Consider the following 24759-nt stretch of genomic DNA (forward strand, 5'->3'; position numbering starts at 1 on the left):
AGATTAGCAATGTGCGAGTTTATCAAGTAGACATCAGTGACTGTTACTCTGCTGCATGGAATTTCTGTCACTTAGCAGTCATCGTTACAACTGCAATTTAACCTCTCAGATGCTGGTAAGGCAAATCAGTAAGTACATTCTTACCAGTAATGAATTTTGAATAGCTGTAAATGTAAATGTAATGAATTTAGTATCACCTCATCACTAATTTTACTATTATTATCTAAATTTTAAAGCTACATTATAGCTAGTCCAGATCATTGTTTGGTATATACTACCATTGGAACCTCCTTTAATAACTCTGAATACAATACATGTCCCCTGATTGACAACTGGTACAAACTATATTTTCAACGGTATGTATGCTGATGAGCAAATTTTATTTGGCACTATCACTGTATAATGTAGTAAACATGCAGTACTTAGCATTTGTTGAATAACAACAAATGATAGAAAACAATAACTTATCTAACCTGTCTATCACCCAGAACAGCTTCATGTCTGTTCCATCCATATTAAGAGTCTCTAAAAAGAAATCTTTGCTTTGGTTTTGTTTCTCTTTGCAGCTTCTTTGGAAACGTTCCTTACAGTTTATCCCTTCATTAATGGTTAAGATTAAACAGTATTACAGAAGTGCTTTTTGGTCAGCGTCCATGCAGTTTATCCTTAACATTGCAGATAGCTAACCAACACAGTACCGTATAACGAGGGGGAAATTATCGCGGTTTTGGGGGTTATCAGCGAAAATTTTATCCTTGAAATATTTAGACCTCCACGTAGTCCAATACATTTTGGTAGTGTTTGCAAATCCACGAAAATTTACTTTTAGCAATGCATTGCTCAACCTCGAAAAGTTTGCCCCTTGAAACAATTAGACTATGCAGTACTACGGCCCAAACTTGCCAACATTTCAAATTATTTCTTATGGAGCATGCCCCCAAACCTCCTAGGCTAGCTGTCTTCAGTAACATTAGGATTAAACCTTTTCACATTCACTTTTACTCTGACACCCCTGACATACTCCGCTATTGGTATAAGTACTGGGAGTCTAATGTATAGGGCCACCATAGTCTTCTTCATGCTGTAACAACTAACAAAACAGTGGGAGATCTATATATGCATGGGTAAACCGCATTCGTAAAATGCACTTGCATGACATAAGAAGGGTGTGCCCTCAAGAATTTTTTTTTTATGAGATTGCACTTGTATAGAGATCTTTTTTTGGAGCACAATTAACTTTTTGGAGTACAAAAAGATTGTACTTGTAGAGATCTTTTTTTTGGAGCACAATTAGCTTTTTGGAGTACAAAAAATATAATCAGTAGCTATCTACAAAAAAAACCCTCTAGATAATTCCCTTGTTCTGTGTGTGTTTCTTTTGAAAGTTAGTCAAGGAATTATCTTTCCATGGCCATTTATTTTTTTGATGCAACAGTGCACCGATTCAGTAATTAGAAATATAAAGATCTTTTGATATACTTGAATGCTATGTATATATATTTTATATACAATATTCCTCACAATAGTCTTGTATAACTATAGTTGATGTGATTTATCTTCGAAAACTAATAGCCCGAAAGTCACAACGAACACGAGGCCACTTACATGGCAGCCATTTTTTATCACGTGATTGAAACATGCGTACCGAAAACCTATAACCTAATTACACAAACAAAGTTAAACCTATAATAAATACAAATCAATTCTAACAATAGTCAAAACACAAGGTACTGCCATAGAGCATGACATGGAACGCAACAGGTTCTGTACATTTACTGAACTATGCCAAATGAGGTGCTATATTGCCAATTGCTATCACAACATATATACAATAACTAGACTTGTTGGGAATACATGTCACAGGAGGTGAGAATCATAATATTATGTGGATGTAGGAGATATGACCCACCAAACAGTGGACTTAATTGTAATGATGCATACCAGCATATTTAATTAAAGCATGTTTCAGGAATATTAACTTAGTTTTAGTAGCACTACATCATGAGACTGTAGACTGTAATTTATATGAATGGTTATGACTATATGAATGAATGCACTCACTATATACTGTCACTCAATTGTATGTTAATTAAAGGATTGCATGGTGCGTTAAATGTGGCTATATTCATGTAAGGGCTTTACTAAAGTATCATGGTCAACTGTATACTGATAGTAGTACAGGTCTCAACTAGGACTAGGTTGGCTGACATCGACACAGCTATAGGCTGCATGTGGAAGAATAGGACAGATCTGCCACTATATTCCTAAAGGTTGTGTATCTGTTAATGCAAGTAATTTATATAAGCATGTACTCAACTGTAGCCAACGTTTCCACAGCAGTCACGTAAAGTTACCAAATATCAATATACTGTGAAAGCCAGTTAGTGGTTATGTAGATTAGGACAAACTATTACAAAGGAAAAATGGTGAATGACACGTAGTAATAGTATTGCACTAATGCTTAGATTGGACCCTAAATTGGATATGTGTCATTATTGGATTGATATACTATAAGATAAAATGTAGCGGGTACAGATCAAGGTAATTTAAAATATTATATGTTGTAATGATTGTGTACTTATAACTTTGTTGCTAACAATGCTGTTTCTGCTGAAAAAAATATATTATCAACTTATAATTAATAACTGCATTTGCATTCTCATATATGAAAGTGCTATAGCTAGAAAATCAGTAATTAATATCATAATTATAAGGCTTCTTTGTATGCAAATTATATTTTTGATGCCAACTACTACAAATGTCCTCCATGCATGGTTGCTATAGAATGTTATTATAGTAACCAGCTAAAATTAATAGTCTACAACAGCATGCAATGTATAGGTGTAATTTTAGGGATATTTTTAGTCAGTTGCAGTAGGCACAATGAATAATTGTTTGGTCTAAAGTATGATGCTCGAGTTTATGGTTTATAATATAGTCTTATAAGGGTTCTGTACTCAACTATATGCTCTACACACATATTTATTTTTTGCTTTCTATAATAAGTGGGCAATAACTGTGGGAAAGAATAAGACAGCATAATGTGACCACTGTATCCTCTACCCAGATAATCCTACTGCATAGAGTTTGGCACACACTTATATTATAAAGTTTCACTTACACTACAATAATTGCAGCTCAGCAAAACAAAGCGTGAATTTTGATTTACAAGTTAAAACAACACATGTTTTACAAGTTAAGACAACACATGTTCAGTAATGCTACCAGCAATTTCTCCAGCTCCCCAAACTAGAAACCCTACCAGTGCTCCTACAACTAATCCTCCGGGTCCACGACCGATATATCCAAAAGCTGCAAAAGTAGCAACATTCCCAGCACCACCGATAATCATTCCAGCATCTTCATACCCAATAAACTTCAATCCTTCTTGGGTAAGGTCAGCTATCAGAGTTACAGTCAGACCAGTACTATGTAATGTCATCACTTTCTCAATGTGATATTTCATTAATTCCCTCAATGCAACTTTTGCAGCTGGTTTACCAAGCAGTATAATTATGGTCTTATATCTTCGACAAAATTCCTGAGTTATCTTTGGAAAATTAACTTTTAGCCATTGTTTAGTAGCCACTTGCAGTTCTTCATTCTGAAGCAATATTTCTATTAAAAGGGTATCTAAAAGAAAACACAAAACATTGCATTAAAGTATCAGTAGTTCCCAGTACAACATTTATACAGCAGCGATATGTATTTCTTTAAGTAATAAGCTGATTTAAGTAATTGGTAAATACTTCAGTAATCAGCAAGTAGTATAACATGACCTCACCAGAAACTAAGAATGACCATATACAGCTCTCTATTACGATGCTCAATGGGAGCCATAAATTTTGCTGGATTGAGGAGGTTGTTGGATAATTATCAAGTCACCTCTATAATCTGACATTGTACAATATCTAGTATAATTATGTCAGATTATGCAGTAAAGTACAGGTAAAATGGATCACACAAGTTTTTTAAATGTGAATTAATTTCAGAATTTGCATACTGAAGTATTGCAACTTTTTTCTATTATTGTCACCCAATTAAATGCTTTGGTTGCTTAAAATTTATTTCTGTGATTGTTCAGTTTTAATGCTGCGATTAGCTATTCTGTGTCAGATTACAAAGGTTTTAAAAATGTATTTCCAAGCCTAAGGAATAAAATTTTGTGTTGGATTACAGAGTAGCTACAGAGGTTGTTTTCTATACAAAAGTGTTGGTAAATGACATTTGGTCAGATTAGAGAGGATTCTAGATTATGCAGGTGTTGGATTAGAGAGGTTGACTGTAGAAGGAAACTTTTCTGGGCAACATAAAACTTAGGCAAAGTAAAGCTATATTGGCGAAAACTGCATATAAATGTATATATATGTTTTGTCACATTATTGTTAATGGCAGGAAATATATACTTTGGTGGATGTCACTTAAATTTTCTCAGTTGTAAATGTCCTATGAACTGAATTTTGAAAATGCTGCAATCTGATTGGTATACGTGCACTCAGACGGTGACCCTAGTCAGTGGACCAATGATCTGGTTGTATCAATAATAGGATACTAAACTTCACTTAGGTTCCCTGGGTTAGTGGTAAGCATCTCGTGTCATCATTTACGTAGACTGGCATAGCTGTAATCTGTTTGTAAAAGCTGTATGGTAGGTACATACATGCATTTGACTTTGACTTAGTGTCCACTTTGAGCAAAATGATCGTGCGTGATGGACCAGCATGAACTAAATTGACCGATCACTTAAAAATTCCTCTAGACTGTTAGTCTCATCCTCCAGACCCATTCTCCGGGGTGGGCGCTTATTTTTTACAGTGAGCAACTAGTCATAAATAACACACTTCAAAAGTGATGGTTACAAAGGAAGAGTACAAAATTATACATCGTATTATCATGTATCATTCCTTTTCTTCTTTTTTTTTGTAAAATACGTTGAGGAAGCAGTTTATTCATTAGAGATAGTTTACATTAGTGCTTTACAAAAAAATGAAACATTGTATCAGTATCTTGTAGGAAGTTGTTCAACTTTTACTTAATGAAAATTGTATCATCTTTGATAAAACCATACGATAGTCTTCTGCAGTGGCCATTCATCAACAAAGTTACCTTGACATTAATCAACCAGACTGGTGGGCCAGATGTCACAGACACATTCAAGCCAGATCCCAAGAGTAGCTCATTCCAAAGACCAAAATGAATGTGGCATCTGGGTGTCCCCGTTTTGTGACACTTGATGACCTCCACAGAAATGCGACACTCATTCAAGCCAGATCCCAAGAGTAGCTCATTCCAAAGACCAAAATGAATGTGGCATCTGGGTGTCCCCGTTTTGTGACACTTGATGACCTCCACAGAAATGCGACACTCATTCAAGCCAGATCCCAAGAGTAGCTCATTCCAAAGACCAAAATGAATGTGGCATCTGGGTGTCCCCGTTTTGTGCCACTTGATGACCTCTACAGAAATGCAAGATGCATTCAAGCCAGATCCCAAGAGTAGCTCATTCCAAAGACCGAAAACAGAAATGAATGTGGCATCTGGGTGTCCCCGTTTTGTGCCACTTGATGACCTCTACAGAAATGCAAGATGCATTCAAGCCAGATCCCAAGAGTAGCTCATTCCAAAGACCGAAAACAGAAATGAATGTGGCATCTGGGTGTCCCCGTTTTGTGCCACTTGATGACCTCTACAGAAATGCAAGATGCATTCAAGCCAGATCCCAAGAGTAGCTCATTCCAAAGACCGAAAACAGAAATGAATGTGGCATCTGGGTGTCCCCGTTTTGTGCCACTTGATGACCTCTACAGAAATGCAAGATGCATTCAAGCCAGATCCCAAGAGTAGCTCATTCCAAAGACCGAAAACAGAAATGAATGTGGTATCTGGGTGTCCCTGTTTTGTGCCACTTGATGACCTCCACAGAAATGCTTGGGATCTGGCTTGAATGTGTCTCACATTTCTGTGGAGGTCATCAAGTGGCACAAAACGGGGACACCCAGATGCCACATTCATTTCTGTTTTCGGTCTTTGGAATGAGCTACTCTTGGGATCTGGCTTGAATGTGTCTCGCATTTCTGTGGAGGTCATCAAGTGGTACAAAACGGGGACACCCAGATGCCACATTCATTTCTGTTTTCGGTCTTTGGAATGAGCTACTCTTGGAATCTGGCTTGAATGTGTCTCGCATTTCTGTGGAGGTCATCAAGTGACACAAAACGGGGACACCCAGATGCCACATTTATTTCTGTTCTCAATCTTTGGAATGAGCTACTCTTGGGATCTGGCTTGAATGTGTCTGTGACATCTGGCCCACCAGTCTGGTTGATCAATGTCAGGGTAACTTTGTTGATGAATGGCCACTGCAGAAGACTATCGTACTTGCTTTTCATTACAACAAAGAACAGGGAGAGATGGGTATTCTTCCCCATTCCATCCCCTTGTGGGTACAGCCCTAAGCACATTTTGTACCCATACTTGCTAGTGTAGAATGGCAAGCTGAAAATTGATGTATGTCTTGCATCACGAGCATCCTTAGTACATGAGTCAAAGCCTCCTACTCTCCATATCATCGTTCCATCATAATTGCCAGCTTCCAGGAGTGAAAGACAGAAATTTCTTTTCTTCCAATTGTTGCTCTCTGGTTGCAAGCTTCTGCTCGAAGAAATCTACCTTAGATTTTAAATTTTTATTATCTTCATTGGCTATATAGCCAGATCATTCTGTGCTGTTACTAGTTCTTTGTGCATCATAGTACAGTCCTTTCTCAAACTCTCTATACTCGTTTGCATCATATGTATTTTTTCCTATAATGCTTTAAACTGTATTGAAACATCAGCAGCTCCATCTGTTTCAACTGCATCAGCTCCTCCCACAGCTTTTAATACTAGTCTGTTCTTTGCCACACCACTCATATCAAAACATGCTATTGGGATTTGTAAAGTCAAACTGGGAAAATTTTTGAAATACAATTTACAGTCAACAGTCATTTTATGTGCATTATCATGCCTTACCAGTGTCTTTTGTTTGTTTTCTGTCCTTAGATCATTAAATGAGCTGATCACACTCTGATTCTTCGAAAGGTTTCAAACCGGATGGACCGCCACTTCAGTTTCTCCATACAAAACGCATACATTTTACATCACTTTGTATAAACTGAAATAGCAAGAGAATAGAATATCGTACGGACACAAACTAAGCACCAAAAGAAAGCCAATAGAATGCTCTAACAGCTGCCATCCGTACAAATAAGGAAATCCCCTCGGCGAAGTCACTAGGGAACCACTAATTCGATTACGCAAAATTGCGTATCATACACAATACAGTGGGGAAAAACGTTATACACCAACCTTCGCCGTCAAATAGCAAACTAACCAGATATGGAACAGGCTTTCTACGGATATGGTAAGAATCACAAAGCCCTAGGCTATGATAGGTGATGCGTACAATTGTACTTTTGCAACCCCGGAATTAGCTGCACCAGCTTATTTGCAAATTTTAATGAACTTCCTGTATAAACATGCATAAATAACGTAAACAGGGTACCAAATTATTGTACGGTATATTTGACAAAAGGTTTGATATGTATCTTTTTCATATTTTTTATCTGAATGTTTTTCAGACTGCAGTTTTTGCAATATTTATTGTTAACAAGTTCAAATGTGCCACTAATGCTGAAATATGATCGGCATGTTTACTGTCCAAGTGAAATTTAAAATCAGCAGCATCCAAATTGATGCCTCTACATTTTGATAATGACTTTTCTATTGTATTTGTGAATTCAGCTATTTTATCTCCCCATTGCCTAGCATCATTGTTACTATATCAAGAAAATATTCTATATCTGATAAAGGACAATGTCTCTTCATTTCAGGACAGCTAACTGAATGATTCTGCACCTCTTCTCGAGGAATAAACTGTTTACAATACTCACAAACTTCAACGGCATGTGGGCATGACCAACAGTGTTCCTTTAAATCTTTTATTAGTACAACTTGATCACACTTGAAGAATTTCATGGAACTCCACCTTGAGCTTATTTATATCATGTTGCGCAAACTTACCTGGGAAGAATTTCTGCGCGCCTTCCTCTATATCATCATCATCTGGGATCATAAAATGCGTCTCACCATCCTCAAATACTGGACACATTGGGTTATCCTCTCGTTTAAAGCTGGAATCTGCACAGTCCCTGCACAATCTGTGCCCACACGCGATTTGTCAGTACCGCATCGGCGGTCCAACAAAAAACTTGCACTGACTTGCACAGTGGGCAAATATATTTTTCCCATATTTCTTTTGGCGACTTGAGTCTATCAGCAGTAATCCTGCTTAATCTAAAACTTTCCATCTGTTAATAAGTCTTTAGTGAAGAGGTTGGGAGTACCAACCCTGCCATTTTACACCTAAAACCGAAGGGTCCTTCACTTCCAGAAATGTCATCGATGACCATAGAAATTTGGCAATTTTTTATTAGAAATGTAGAAATTTTTGTTGGGAATTCAGAAAACTGAAATTTTAAATACATAGCTAAATCCATACGATTAAAATTTTTATAATGTTTGGCATTGAATTTTGATTATTTCATTAGTGTAAGTTATATTGCATGGATTTATATGTGTATATATACGAGGCCAGATGCAAGGAAGAGGGGTCACTATCAATAGAATACGTAGCTATAGCGCCATTTAGATTATACACACTAACATTTGTCCATAATCTGCTTCGTAAATTTGTTGTATACTTTCGAGCTGATTCGATTCCCATGGTGCAAAGGCCAGTGCAAGTCGTTTTGGTGTGTCTGTGGATTACTGGTGAGTGTTTTATTCAAATTCCTACCTCTGATAGAGTCACGACGGCTTACCAGACCACTAGTGAACCGTTCGGCTCGACTTGAACCCATACTGAAACCATAATACAGTAGCCTAAGGCACGGAATATACTACAACTCAAGCTACAACTTCGTAGCACCCAAGAATTAAGCCAGAAATTCGGAAATTTGGTAGAAATTTGGAAATTTGGTAGAAATTTATTCAGAAATTAGAAATTTGGTTGGCAAATTTCCATATTTCGAAATTTCGTAGATGGATTTTGTATGTGAAGGACCCCCCGCCTAAAACTCCAATCGATAAGCGCCCATCCCGGAGAATGGGTCTGGACAGTCTGGAGGACGAGACTACTAGATTGTGTCTTCACACCGATTAGCAAAAGCATCGTGGATGCCCCCAACTCCCTAGCATGATGCTTTGGACACCATTGCATTGGAATAGCCGGCGGCCCAAGCCCCCTGATTCTCAGCTTGGCAGCCCTAGCATGGTGCCGCCGCTGGCTCAGATTAGCCACAACATAGCTGTTCTGCCCAATACGCGTATTTTATCCCGTACGCGTACGGGACATTCCATATAGGTAAGCTTGTATGGGATTCCCCTACGCGTATGGGACGGTCTGCTGTCCCATATACATATATCTTTAAATGGTAGACTAATACCAAGAATTCATAATATTTGTAAGGTCCCCATACAAATATTATGAACCCTTGCTAACACTAATGTTTAGTTAGAATATCAATAAACTAGACGGCTATAGCTGCAATTGCACGAGAAAGTGGAAGCACATACTAGCTATAGCTACATAGCTAGTGAATGCAACTTCGCTGGTATAAAAACGTGCTGGCCAGCCCCCCCCCCCCCCTCCCCCGAGGCCAATGTGGGGAAAGACTAACAACATCCATGCATGTAGATAGCACAAAACATATGTGACAAATCTTGTATCATCATCACATAACAGAAAATCTCTTTGGCACTACCTGAAAACTCGTAAGCAAGATAACGACAGCATTGGTACATTACTACACCCCGAAGATGGCAATGCTTTAACAGACCCAATTGAAAAGGCAACTGTTTTAAATGATCATTTCAAATCTGTATTCACAACTGATGACAACAGCAGTACCATTCCTGACAAAGGTCCTTCATTACATCCATCTCTACCAGCATTTGAAATCACAGAACAAGGAGTTTACAACATTCTAACCAACTGTGATCCATCAAAATCTCCTGGTCCAGACTCTATACATCCACTTGTACTAAAGACAACAGCAGCTGAAATTTCTCCTATGCTTACTCACATATTTAAGCAATCGCTAGAAATTGGAACTGTACCGTCCCAATGGAAACATGCCTATGTCAGTCCAATATTCAAGAAAGGCCAAAAATCTGACCCAAAAATCTATTGCCCCATCTCATTAACATCAGTAATATACAAATCAATGGAACGCATTATAGTAAGTCAAATAATGAAACATCTGGAAAATCAAAATATTCTTTCTGACAGACAGTTCGGATTTAGGTCTAAGCACTCTTGTGAGTCACCATTATTTATCACCATCAATGACATTGCCAAACAAATAGACACAAATTTACAAGTCGATGCTGCAATACTAGGAAAAATTTCATCACAGTAGGAGTGAGTGGCTTAAGGCGATTAATTGAATATAATTTGCCACGAACCCTCTGTAAAACATACTCCACATGTTGGTGCCAAGTTAAATGATGGTCAATGTAAACTCCTAAATATCGCACATAAAACAAATCGAAGGATTGCATGGAGGCAGCTAGCTATAGCTACCGGCAGAGCCGCCCAGAGAAATTAAGGGGTCCAGTGCAAAGAGTTAAAGTGGGGCCCCAGGGGCAAGGAGGTTTCCATTGTGAATCATAATCACAAATTCACCCAAGCTCTAAGTTAAAGACAAAAAAAATAAAGGCCATTACATGCTGACAATTGCAATAGCTACCCTCACCAACCATATCTCCTTATTTATAAGCTTGCTACACTGCTCCTCTGAAGAATACTTTGACTACTCTATTAGCAAGAGTTAATAATATAGAGAGTATCTAGATCTGACTGCTCTATTAGAGTATATCGATCTTTTAAACAAGGGGCCCCTTTCAGGCTGGGATCTGGGGCTAAATTCCCCAGTTGCCCCCCCCCCCCGTGGGCTGCCGTGGCTACCGGCATACTTGCGTAGGGTAACTCGTATGGGATGCCCATACGCGTAAGAGACATACAGTTACAGTCGATTGCAGAATTGTTAGTGAAATTTCTCTTCCCGTGCTGTAAACATTCCGTGGGCTGGAAAACTATTTGTAGTGACGCCGGATCACCCGGATTGAGGAAAAAGATTAGTGTGGTTCAGTTGCTGTTGAAACCGTGGCAAAGACAATAAAATTTACTCACAGGGAGCCTTACAGAAGCACTCACGGTACGGCATACTTTTTACAAGAATTCTGCAATTGACTGTAGCTCATACGCGGATGGGCCGGGATGTCCCATACGCGCATAGGCGGATCTAGAAGGTATTGTCAGGGGGGGCCAAGGGGGGGCAAGAAAATTTAGTGTACAACAGTGTTTGTTCCACTAAGAGGAATTCTAGTACACAAGTTATGTTCAGTTGCATAACTTTATTCAGTATAGCTGGATGAATGATAGACATACAGTTGTAAGACTGTAGCTAGAGAAAAAAATTTAACCATTAGACTTCCTAGGTTTGAATTTGAGAGCATTTTTGATAACATTTAGTGAACAAAGTGCATGCTTGCAATGCATATAAAGATTAGTTATCCTATCCTGAGATAAAACCTGTTTGATGGTAAAGTGTACTAAATCAAAAATAAGTAGTATTGTTATAATGACATTAAATTGTGACTGTTCTATTAGAGTAGTGACTGCTCTATTAGAGTATCTCGATCTCGACACAAAAACTCAAACTTATTTGCCTCACTTTCTTCACAATGTACAGTATAACTGTAAAGTACATTTATAACTGTTGTCTTCTATTTGCACATTGGCTTTCTATACTTCTGAATACAGTGTGAATGCATGATTTCAGTTTCTGGTATCAGTATAGTAGTGTGAGCCCAAGGGGGGGCAAGAGAAGGGCCAGGGGGGGCGCAGCACCCCTTGGCCCCCCCTCAGATCCGCCTATGCATACGCGTATGGGATAACATACGCATATTGGGCAGCTAATAACAACATAGTATAGCAATTATTATTACTTACTCATTCGCTACACACACTCGCACACAGATAAGTAGCTAAGGGCGTCTCGTCCGAAGATCTCAGCTTGCACTTTCCTTGCTAGCAAGAGTATTCTTATCAAGTCTACCAGTTGGGCACTGGAGGGTTTGCACAGAAGGCAGAGCCTGTACGAGGTGCTTCACCACTAGCCCAGGGCGGAAATATGAAAATCCGGTGTTGTGCTTAGTATAGCGAACCGATTTGCTAAGTGGGCACAAAAATGATTAGCGTTGTGGTTTCAATAGCGTAACCATCTCCTGTATACTACCGCATGTCCGCCCCGGCACAAAGATTACGGAAAATGTATTGCTCCTATCATAGCCATAAAAAATAATTGCATTTTGTTGAAACCGAGGGGTCCGAGGTTTCAGAAAGCAAAGTATTATCTAGAGGTAGATGGATAAATAGTCCAAAGGTACATGGTGCGTTAGTTTGGACTAGAGTAGTGTACGGTATTGGAATACGGGGTGATTAGCAGTATACTAGCTACGCTGCTTTAGGCTTCCCACAATCAATCGTGCCACTATGGTGCCACAGTGTTCTGTGCTGAATACTCAGCGAGCGAGTCCATCTCGGAGTCCATTGATCTGGACCAATTGGATTTGAGTGATGCTTGTGTAGGTACGTGTTTAGTTTTATATATTTTGTGCTTATTTCTGTCTTTATAAGTGAAGTTCGTAAACTAGTAATAAAACTGATTAAAATTCCATACTTAAGGCGGCTGGTTAGGCGGCCTCCCTGGTTTGACCACTGAGTGTGGCGCTTGGCCGGTATCCGGGTGGCCTGCAGATCGAAGTCACGCTGGGGTTGGCTTTTTTTTCAACATTTGTCCCGCTTTACTTTAGAATACTAAACTCAACGATTTTCGCTTAGGTTCCCTGGGCTAGTGGTGAAGCACCTCGTACAGGCTCTGCCTTCTGTGCAAACCGTCCAGTGCCCAACTGGTAGACTTGATAATAAAAAATAAAAAATAATAACTGATGTAGTACAGACTCTGCCTTCTGTCCCTCCAGTCACTGACTAGTATCAAGCTGGGACTACACTGTGCCATTTATGTACTTATTTGGTATTATTTCCCACCAGCATCAGTGGTGCTGGAGCGAAAATATTCCAGATGCTTTAATTTGCACCAATGAAGTCCAAAGCTGTCCTAACGTAGGAGCCATGATTGAACTATCCTCCTGCCTATGGCTTAGTACTTTTACTTTGCACTTTTTTTTGTTTTTTTTTTGTGCAGCTTTGGTGAATCTATCTTCATGCTTTAATCCTTTGTGATGACGTTTCACTTTCTTGAAAATTTTCAACTATGCTACAGTAATCTTTTAATCTTTACTGGGCTGCACTGAAAATCAGTATTCAGTTACTGAGTGGATCCCCTGTTAAAAAATTACAATCTACCAAAGATACCGCGGGTTGCTATACTTGATTTTCAACCAATATCTCATGCTACTATAACATAATAAGCAGGTAAAATTTTCCATCCGGAATTATATTGGGTACTGTACTGCCAGCCAGTTTGCATAGACTTTTGTCTATATACAATATTTATGTAATGCATTCTAATTTTATTTCAACATTCACACTGCGCTATAATTTTCTCACTTGCTTGTACAGTAATTATTAATTATAGGTGTGAAAAAACACAGGCATGTGAATACTAGTACTAGTGAATACATATTGTAGTGTATGTAGTAAACAATGTATTAATTATAGCTAAGTACAATCACTACAATTTATTCTTAATTTAATCTGTTGTACTATATACTCCATATGGAGGTTTCTGTACAGTAAATAAATAATAATAATAAAGAGTGAGTCACTTCCATACAATAGATCCATACACATGTACTGCATGTGTGTGTAGCATGTGTGTACGTGTGTGCGTACGTGTGTGCGTGTGTGAGATGAGCATGTGTCATGTGTATGTGTGAGTGTGTAAAGTTGTGTATCTGTGTTTGTCCTTATCTCCCACAGCAGGTGATAGTCCAGATGGGACTTTAGGTGCCCACACCTTCACCTGTGTGACGTGATGCAGCCTCCTGTGGGTTACTAGTACATAGCTACTGGGATATTCGAGCCTACCTAGTGAACCACCACTGTGTAGGTGTGTGTGTGTGTGTGTGTGTGTGTGTGTGTGTGTGTGTGTGTGTGTGTGTGTGTGTGTATTGTGTGTGTAGTGTTTGTGTGTGCGTTTGTGTGTGTTGTGTGTGCTTAGTGTAGGTGTGTAGTATGTATTCAATGCTTGTAGGACATCTGACATTTTCCTGCCAGAATTGGTGTTTGTCTGAGCATATTAGCAAGGATTGTGTATGTGTGTGTAGTGTAGTACGTGTGTGTATTGTAATGTAGTGTATGTGTGTAGTATAGTGCAGTGGGTGTGTGTGTGTGTGTGTAGTATGTGTGTGGTGTGTGCGTGTGCGTGTGCGTGTGCGTGTGTGTGTGTAGGTGTGTGCAGTGTATGTGTAGGTGTGTGCAGTGTATGTGTAGGTGTGTGCAGTGTATGTGTGTAGTATGTATGCAGTGCTTGTAGGACATCTGACATTTTCCGGCCAAAAGTGGTGGTTGTCCTTGCATATTAGCAAGGATTGTGTGTAGTGTAGTGCGTGTGTGTATGTAATGTAGTGTATGTGTATAGTGTAGTGCATGTGTGAGAGTATTGTAATGTAGTGCATGTGTATAGTGTAGTGCATGTGTGTAGTGTAGTGCAGTGCGTGTGTGTGTATTGTAATATAGTGCACATGTGTGTAGTGTGTGTAATGTAATGTAGTGCGTATGTGTGTAGTGTAGTGCGTGTGTGCGTGTGAGTAGTGTAGTGCGCATGTGTGTAGTGTGTGTATTTGTCCATGAATTTCTGCATATTTATTGAAGGGTTAGTAGGAAAGGCACACAACTGTTCATGTAATTGAAGTGTTATGCAGATACCCTGGTTTGGTATTTGACCATTAATATGGTAGCTATTTCACATTGTGTTTGCTGTGCTCATTTTAATCACAGTGTGGCTACAAGGAACTACGAGCATGATATCAGTGATGTGTGATGGTCTGGTGTCACCAGCATGATGCAAACTCTGTAAGGTGGGTGTGTTAGAAATATTGTTGCTATAGTAACCATTGGTGATTGTCAAATGTTTGTGATTTACATAGCTGGTAACAGCTGTGTGACATATAACCAACCTACGATGACTTCTCCAAGTATGCAAAAAGGTGTGTCCACAATGACCATATCATTCACTCCTAGGTACAGTTTTTCGAGAAAAGTGAAGAGGGGAGCAAACCCAGCAATTGTTCAGTGAGTTGAGTGTTTTGGCTGTGCGGTACATAGCACGTCTACCTGTATGTAAATCAACAGTTTGTTTCTGTTTCCTGTTCTACAAATGTTTGGCTTACATACTTAATAAATACTTTGGTTTAAAGGAAGAACATTCATCCCTCCTGGAGGAGACTGAGTGTTGCGCTCAACTAGACATTGGGTGGCCTGCAGTTCAAATCCTGGGATAGGAGGAGTTTTTTCCTTTCTTTGGCCCTTTAATGTTACATGTTATTGTTAGCTAGGTAATCATTTAAAGTCTCCAGTTCCAGTTAGGTTAGGCAATCCAAAGGCTGCAGCACATGTTACTGTCAGACCTTCAGTGCTGGTCACTGTAAAGCTCTAATAACAATAACATACCTCTACACACATTGCATACTTCTGTGTTGTCAAAAGAAATTGTGCGTAACTAATGCTTTCCTTGCAGTTGAGCTACGTGGTTAGTTGAGACTCAGTCAACACCTACTCACAGAAATGATTTATTTGTGTAGGTGAGCTGTACTAGTGCAAGACATATTAAATGCATGGTTTTTCCCCATATAGCTGTTGAGGATTAGCAATGTGACAGACGGTAATAGCTGCTACAAACAACCTATTGTACTTACTTATGCACATATTTTTATTTTTTGCTTGATGTGATATTTACTATATTTTGACTTTTTAATTATGTCAGGTTAACTGGTAATATATAAAAGTCAGTGGTGCAGGGGTTGAGTCACTAACAACTGTCACGTGGGAATATATTGTTTATGGAAATTTACATCAAGACACGCGATAGTGGGTTGTGCGGCCCAAGAAGCCGGCGCGCACACCGTGGGTATATTGACAGGAAGAAAGAAAATGTCATTTTCACACTTTTGTATCTCGGTGATCCCTTCTCTGATTGGAACCAAATTTGCTACAGAGTTGCAATTGCCCGCCAGCCAGGGGAGTCTACATACCAGTTTTGAAGAAAATTGCTCTAGCTAGGCATGAGGCTATTATGCTCCAAAATTTGAGCAGTGCTCAAAAAATCACCAATTATGCTTTTGAGACTAGAATTGCCCATTATTCTCAAAATTATGCCACCATAATTGGCTAGTAATGCCAGTTTATTGCTGTATCAGGCCATTTTCATGATGTTTAAGCTTCAAATAATCTTGAATTCTTTAGCTGGTTAGAATATTTCATTTGATGTCACTGCTTTATTAGAGTAAATAATTTTCAGTGGCTGTTCTATTAGAGTTTCTGACTGCTCTATTAGAGTAACTCGATCTTTTTAACGGAATTGTGCAATCTGCAGATTTTCCTACTATTAAAGCTTTATAATCACCTCAAAATGCTAGCATTATTCCTGATTCACACACATACCTATTATGCCTGAAATTATGCTGGCATAACCGCCGCACCTCTAGCTCCAGCCATTTCCGAGATAGCTACAAACTACCAAAGTTTCGATTTTTTTCTTCGTTTTTTTTCTTCGTGTTTTCGCACACTTGCAAAAATTGCTATAAAACGAAAACGCGGGCTCTGATCGCCTTGAAATTTGGCACACAGAAAGGGAGTCCAAAAGCGAATCCTAGCATCACATTTGGTGCAAATCTGATGAATGATTCGGGAGTTATGACCGATTATTCGCGTAAAACAAGATCGATTTGTTGTCACACTTACAGGGTAAACCGCTTCAGTTAAAAATTGCTATGTAAATAGAGTAACCATCGTAGGAGTACGAGTAACCATCGTAGGAGTACCTTTTGGTGGTTTGAAAGGAATCGACATAAAGACCACGGAGATATGACACAAAACCCAACCTGTGTCACAATTACGCGATCGATATTTATGAATAAAAAAAGTATTAGTGTTTACGCCTACTAGGCAAACCGCTTGGAGCAATGAGCTGAAACTCGGTGTATAGCTGGAATAATCTTCATAGAAAGTCCTTGCGTTATTACAGAAGGATCGGATTACAAACCACTGATTTATGATTCAAAAGCCAACTCCGTGTAGCAAATGCGAGATCGAGATAATAGACTGACAGTCACCCTAATAGAACATTCAGCTAATTTATTTACTCCATTATAGAATTCTATTACATTTATTCTGTAGGGAGTTCAGCTGCAAACAGTTAATCTTTATATAGACAGTTCAGCAAGAAGCAAGTCACCCTATAGCGAGCCCTATAGAGAGTTCAACTACGAATATATTGCTGTAGTGATTCAGAATATTACAAGTCACACTGAAGAGAGTTCAGCTATAAACAAGTCATGCACCCTGTAGAGAGTTCAGCTACAAGCAATTCACTCTGTAGAATTCTGCTACAAACAAGTCTTCATGCATGCAGAGAGTTTAACAACCAAAATCCACCATGTAAAGACTTCAGCTCTACTAACAAGTTACTGTGTAGAGAGATCAGCTAGAAATAAGAGAGGGCTCAGCTAGAAAACGTCACCTTGTAGAGGGTTCAGCTGTAAAGTGATCACCCTGGAGAGAGTTCAGCTAGAAAATAATCACCTGTAGAGAGTTCAGCTACAAAGAAACCATCCCATAGAGAGATCAGCTAGAAACAAGTCACCTGTAGCAACATCAGCTACAAAGAAACCATCCTGTAGAGAGTTCAGTTACAAAAAAAATCACCCTGTGGAGAGTTTGGCTACAAAAAATCACCATGCAGAGTATTCAGCTACAAACAAATCACCTTGTAGAGTGTACAACTAGACACAAGTCACCCAGTAGAGAGATCAGCTACAAGAAGCTACACTGTAGAGAGATCAACTAGAAGAAATCACCTTGCAGAGAGTTCAGCTACAAAGAAACTATCCTGTAGAGAGTTCAGCTACAAACAAATCACCCTGTAGATAGTTCAGCTACAACCACATCAGAGTTTGGCTACAAAGAAACCATCATGTAGAGAGTTCATGTAGCTGCAAACAAATCATCCTGTTGGGAATTCAGTTACAAACAAATCGCCCTGTAGAGAAATCAGCTAGAAGAAGCTTAAGTCACCTTGTAGAGAGTTCAGCTACAAAAAACCACCCTGTACAGAGTTCAGCTGCAAACAAGTCACCCTGTGGAGAGATCAGGTACAAAGAAACCATCCTGCAGAGAGTTCAGCTACGAAAAAGTTACCCTATAGAGAGATCAGCTAGAAACAAATCATCTTGACATGTAGAGAGTTCAGTTACAAACAAATCACCCTGTAGACAGTTCAGCTACAAAAAGATCACTGTGTAGATAGTTCAGCTATATAAGAAGTCACCTTGTAGAGAGTTCAGCTACAAACAAACCACCCTGTAGAGAATTCAGCTACAAATAAATCGCCCTGTAGAAAGATCAGCCAGAAGAAGTTACCTTGTACAGAACTCCGCTACAAAGAAACCATCATGTAGAAAATTCGACTACAAACAAGTCACCCTGTAGAGAGATCAGCTAGAAGAAGTTACCTTGTAGAGAATTCAGCTACAAAGAAACCATCATGTAGAGAGTTCAGCTACAAACAAGTCACCATGTAGAAAGATCAGCTAGAAGAAGTTACCTTGTAGAGAATTCAGCTACAAAGAAACCATCAAGTTGAAAGTTCAGCTACAAACAAGTCACCCTGTAGAGAGATCAGCTAGAAGAAGTTACCTTGTAGGGAGTTCAGCTACAAAGAAACCATCATGTAGAGAGTTCAGCTACAAACAAATCACCCTGTAGAGAGATCAGCTACAAAAAAGTCACCCTGTAGAGATATCAGCTAGATACAAGTTACCTTATAGGGATCAGCTACAAACAAATCACCCTGTAAAAATATGTGTTGGAAACAAATCACCATGTAGAGAGTTCAGCTAGAAACAAGTCACCCTGAAAAGAGTTCAGCTACAAACAATGGGAGTTTCAGCTACAGTTCAGTTATGTATAAGAAGTCACCTTATTACCCACAGTATGATTTTCTTTCATTGTTAAATATACAAATATTTTTAATCAGACAAAAAACTGTAGACAACATTTCTTCCTTTGTTCTACAGTTCCTGCAGAAAAGAAAAAAAAAACAAGTTAGAAGGAAGCACCAAAGCCAGTTAATGGCTGGCTTTGTGGCTTGTAATATAAAAAGAAGTTATATCTAAACCAAAACAGCCAAGCTGTAAAAAAAGAGTGCGCCCCCCAAAAAGGCCATGATGAAAAAAGATGTGAAATCCAAGGTGGTGGCCAAGAAATGGCTGGATAATGGCAAAAATTTTAATTACAACAATTCAGGTGAATTTGGTGCCGAATTCTAGTGGAGGAGGCAACACAAATTCACCTGAATTATCGTAATTAAAATTTTTGCCATTAACCTACCATCGCAGCCATTTCTTGGCCGCCACTTTGGATTTCACATCTTTTTTCATGCTGGCCTTTTTGGGGGCCGCACTCTTTTTTTACAGCTTGGCTGTTTTGGTTTAGATTGTATTTACTGTACATTCAACTAACAGAAATCACACGCACATGACCATAACAGCAATTGCAAGTGTCTGAGCTTATTCACTCATAATTATGTATCATATAGTATGGGGAAAAATTAATATTGGTAATGTGACATCAGTGTATAAATTGTATATGCACAGAGTGGAGTTTTTGATCAGGCAACAGTGAAATTCACTTAACAATGTTAAAAGGCTATGATGTATACAGAACAATCAGTCAAGAATGAAATATAAAATAAACTATACTTTAATGAGGAGTCATGATCAGTGCATGGTGGCTACTCTATAATAATTGCGTATGCCTGAACGGTCTAGATATGATACATGATGTACATGTGTATGTATTATTAGATAATATTACAGACCTGTGCATTGTGTAGGATTGACATACATAGCTTGAACTTAGTTTCCTAGAACATGTACATGCTTTATTGATCATGTGATAGTGTTCAAATTTCCATATTGATTATTTAGAAATAGTAAAGCAAAATAATGTAATAACAGTGTAATAGTGTATCAGTTCCTAGTACTTTCTACTGTGACAATTTAGTAGATTCTTACAATTGTTATTATCCTTCAAAACATTTAATCATGGTACATATACTGTCTAGTTATAATTATATATTCAAACAAGCTGACCAAGGTGAATGGATCACGTTCGGCCAATAAGTTGCAAGTATTATAGTTACGAAGACGCATTATGTAGATAGAAAATGTATATATAATAGCATAAGGACCATGCATGCATACGATACATGGCTTTTTCTTTCTTTTTAAATTCTTTTTTTACATGCAAACATAATTGTGACATGAATAACTAGGTATATAGCAGTAAGCAGTTATGAGTTGTTTTGTCATGAATCATGATCAATTATCACATTTTTAATTGCATCATGATTTATGGTGGTACAGTACATTATAGTAGCTATAACTTGGTCTATACACTTTTGTCCTCCACAATGATTAATCCAGCTGGTATGAATACACAGAATCATATGTAATGACTCCTATTACTACCAATGATCATTAAGTTATTAACTTTGACGATAAGAGCAACTGTACATGTTACTTAACTTCTTTCTCAAGAATTTATCAGTTACAGCCACCCACCTTCAATCTAAACTCTCCTTAGCAACTGTACGTATGTATGTATGTATGTAAATAAATATGTAAATAAGTAACATAGGGTAATGTACAAGGCTGTTGATGCAAGTTACCTTCAGGCCTTTGGTGTGTTTACACCATAAAGTTTTAAATAAAATAAATAATAATAAAATAGCCAGACTGTATGATAACATAATTATTCTGAATGACAATTCTCATATCCATTAAACACCAAAATTGTGCAATGTTGGTGTCAGTATAACAAGTTACTGCAAGCTGCATACAAAGCCAGCAGCTATATACTCTATAGTTATTGACACTTATCTTCTGCTTTGCTTCACAATCATTATTATGCAGCCACACGCAGTTGTGAGAATCTCCTATGTTGTGTGAACAACATGTATATATACTATTATACTACCACATAAGCTGTATAGTCATGTCAACTTTGTGTTTCAAACAATGCATTATGCATATCTCTATAATGATATCTAATAATACATACACATGTACATTAGCCTGCATGAATGTATCACAATTCAGACGTATGCCATTACAGATTAGCCATCAGTCCTTAGTGATACTGCGTGCCAATACTATGCACTATATGAATATATGAATGAATGCACTCACCATATACTGTCATTCACTTGCATGTTAATTAAAGGATTGCATGGTGTTTTGTTGTTCTGATAACATGCACACTACTGTTGCACAAAAATTGAAGTGCCTTAAATGTGGCTATATTCATGCAAGGGCTTTACTAAAGTACCATTGTCATTCTTGTGTAAGTTAGATTCCATCTAGCACAGCAAAGCATTCCTGATAGTTTTATGAATTAACCTATAGTGCATGCATGGCTGCTCTGATATTGAACTCTTGTAACTTACTGCTGTGACACATGCTTCTCCAAGAAGATCCATGCAGATAGAAATCTGAATACCTGATCCCGATATTGTGAAAACTGCAGCAACAGAAGGTTGTACTCAATTCTGGAGTTTTATGTTGGGAAAAATATCCTTTGAATTGTTACTAGGCCCATGGCCCACCTGTATAGATGTGCCACTGATAATAGTACAGGTCTCAACTAGGACTAGGTTGGCTGACATCGACACAGCTATAGGCTGCATGTGGAAGAATAGGACAGATCTGCCATTATATTCCTAAAGGTTGTGTATCTGTTAATGCAAGTAATTTATATAAGCATGTACTCAACTGTAGCCAACGTTTCCACAGCAGTCATGTAAAATTACCAAATATCAATATACTGTGAAAGCCAGTTAGTGGTTATGTAGAAGATTAGGACAAACTATTACAAAGGAAAAATGGTGTAATAATAGTATTGCACTAACACTTAGATTGGACCCTAAATTGGATATGTATCATTATTGGATTGATATACTATAAGATAAAATGCAGCGGGTACAGATCAAGGTAATTTAAAATATTATATGTTGTAATGATTGTATAATTATAACTTTGTTGCTAACAATGCTGTTTCTGCTGAAATAATATATTATCAACTTATAATTAATAACTGCATTTAAATTCTCATATGAAAAGTGAGTATACTATAGCTAGAAAATCAGTAATTAATATCATAATTATAAGGCTTCTTTGTATGCAAATTATATTTTTGATGTCAACTACTACAAATGTCCCCCATCCATGGTTGCTATAGAATGTTATTATAGTAACCAGCTAAAAGAATAAAATTATTAGTCTACAACAGCATGCAATATATATGTGTAATTTTAGGGATATTCTTAGTCAGCTGCAGTAAGTACAATGAATAATTGTTTGGTCTAAAGCATGATGCTCAAGTTTATGGTTTATGAACATAATTATATGGTCTTGTGCATACAAGGGTTCTGTACTCAATCATGCTCTACACACACAATTATTTTTTGCTTTCTATAATAAATTGGCAATAACTGTGGGAAAGAATAAGACAGCATAATGTAACCACTGTATCCCCTACCCAGATAATCCTACTGCATAGAGTTTGGCACACACTTATATCTTAAAGTTTCACTTACACTACAATAATTGCGGCTCAGCAAAACAAAGCGTGAATTTTAATTTACAAATTAAGACAACGATGCTACCAGTAATTTCTCCAGCTCCCCAAACTAGAAACCCTACCAGTGCTCCTACAACTAATCCTCTGGGTCCATGACCAATATATCCAAAAACTGCGAAAGAAGCAACATTCCCAACACCGCCAATAATCATTTCAGAATCTTCATACCCAATAAACTTCAATCCTTCTTGGGTAAGGTCAGCTATCAGAGTTACGGTCAGACCAGTACTGTATAACGTCATCACTTTCTCAATGTGATATTCCATTAATTCCCTCAACACAACTTTTGCAGCTGGTTTACCAAGCAGTATAATTATGGTCTTATATCTTCGACAAAATTCCTGAGTTATCCTTTAAAAATGAGCTTTTAGCCAATGTTTAGTAGCCACTTGCAGTTTTTCATTCTGAAGCAGTATTTCGGGATATCTAAAAAGAGAACACAAACATTATAATAAAGTAGTTCCTATTACAACGTTTATACAGTAGCGATATGTATTTCTTTAAGTAACAAGCTGATTTAGCAATTGGTAAATACTTCAGTAGTCGCAAGTAGTATAACATGACCTCACTAGAAACCAAGAATGACCATATACAGTCAAACCTCTCTAATCTGATGCTCAATGGGAGCCTTAAATTTTACTGGATTGAGGAGGTTGTTGGATAATCAAGTCACCTCTGTAATCCGACATTGTACAATATCTAGAATAATTATGTTAGATTATGCAGTAAAGTATACAGGTAAAACGGATCACACAAGTTTTTAAAATGTGAATTAATTTTAGAATTTGCACACTGAAGTATTACAACTTTTTTTTCTATTATTGTCAACCAATTAAATACTTTGGTTGCTTAAAATTTATTTCCGTGATTGTTTTTAATGCTGCTGTTATTCTCTGTCAGATTACAAAGGTCAAAAAAATGTATTTCCAAGTCTAGGTAATCAAATTTTGTGTTGGATTACAGAGTAAAGAGGTTGTTTTCTATACAAAAGGGTTGGTAAATGACATTTTGGTTGGATCAGAGAGGATTCTGGATTACACAGATGTTGGATTAGAGAGGTTCGACTGTAGAAGGAAACTTTCCGGGCAGCATAAAACTTTGGTGAATATAGCTATTGGTGAAAAATACTTTGCCATGTTTTGTCACATTAGCTAACAATGGCAGGGAAAATATTTTGGTGGAAATTAAACCAAAATCGCCAATGTTTTATGTCACTTAAGTTTTCTCAGTGGTAAGTGTCCTATCAATTTTGAAAATGCTGCAATCTGATTGGTATCCATACATGCACTAGTCTGACCCTAGTGGACCAATGATCTGGTTGTATCAATAATAGGATACTAAACTTTGCTTAGGTTCCCTGGGCTAGTGGTAAGCACCTTGTACAGGCTCTGCCTTCTGTGCAAACCCTTCAGTGCCCAAATGGTAGACTTAATAATAATAATAATACTAGCACTTGTGTGAAGGAATAGATGCAGCATTGCCAAATTTATACGGTTTCTTTACATTGACTAGAAACCATGGAGAATGATAATAATCCACAGTCAATGTAAATAAATATCTGATTAGTGCTGCATCTTTTCTTGCAGTTCACACAAGTGCATGTAGTATTGATGCAGACCGGAACCTCAGTCTGGCTATGTTACACTAGATTTCAGTGTCACCCATTCTGAAATCACTTAGCCTTGTAAGCCTAGCCTCAGTGCTCAGTTAAGACTGCAGTGTCATGATTGCATGCCGTGTTAACTGTAGGGGACCAGACACAAAGCTACTGTG

At 37.9% G+C, this 24759-nt stretch overlaps 3 protein-coding genes across 11 annotated transcripts in view; 2 read left to right on the forward strand and 1 right to left on the reverse strand.

The window, feature by feature from the left end:
* The window catches only part of LOC136237997 (uncharacterized), a 294291-nt gene extending 278274 nt beyond the window's left edge, over window positions 1-16017 (forward strand). For 2 of the 9 annotated variants that reach the window (XM_066028304.1, XM_066028299.1), the window contains 7 exons: window positions 3-115; window positions 14047-14176; window positions 15067-15146; window positions 15216-15263; window positions 15310-15360; window positions 15806-15865; window positions 15922-16017. The gene's annotated coding sequence lies outside the window, so the exon portion shown is untranslated. Of the gene's footprint in view, window positions 1-2; window positions 116-12379; window positions 12694-14046; window positions 14177-15066; window positions 15147-15215; window positions 15264-15309; window positions 15361-15805; window positions 15870-15921 lie in introns of those variants that run through there. The other 7 variants (XM_066028300.1, XM_066028301.1, XR_010692705.1 and 4 more) reach the window with 7 other exon arrangements.
* LOC136238003 (uncharacterized) lies at window positions 3184-12263 on the reverse strand. Its single transcript, XM_066028312.1, has 2 exons — window positions 12055-12263; window positions 3184-3633 (listed from the first exon to the last, which is right to left on the reverse strand). Exons 1-2 carry the CDS (start codon window positions 12056-12058, stop codon window positions 3197-3199), a joined length of 441 nt encoding a protein of 146 aa, XP_065884384.1. The 5' UTR covers window positions 12059-12263; the 3' UTR covers window positions 3184-3196.
* On the forward strand, window positions 5036-5614 carry LOC136239174 (TNF receptor-associated factor 5-like). Its single transcript, XM_066029905.1, has 2 exons — window positions 5036-5171; window positions 5487-5614. Exons 1-2 carry the CDS (start codon window positions 5036-5038, stop codon window positions 5612-5614), a joined length of 264 nt encoding a protein of 87 aa, XP_065885977.1.
* Window positions 16018-24759: the final 8742 nt, after the last annotated feature.

Source organism: Dysidea avara, chromosome 11 (assembly GCF_963678975.1).
Source record: "Dysidea avara chromosome 11, odDysAvar1.4, whole genome shotgun sequence".
In the NCBI taxonomy this organism is placed as follows: Eukaryota; Metazoa; Porifera; class Demospongiae; order Dictyoceratida; family Dysideidae; genus Dysidea; species Dysidea avara.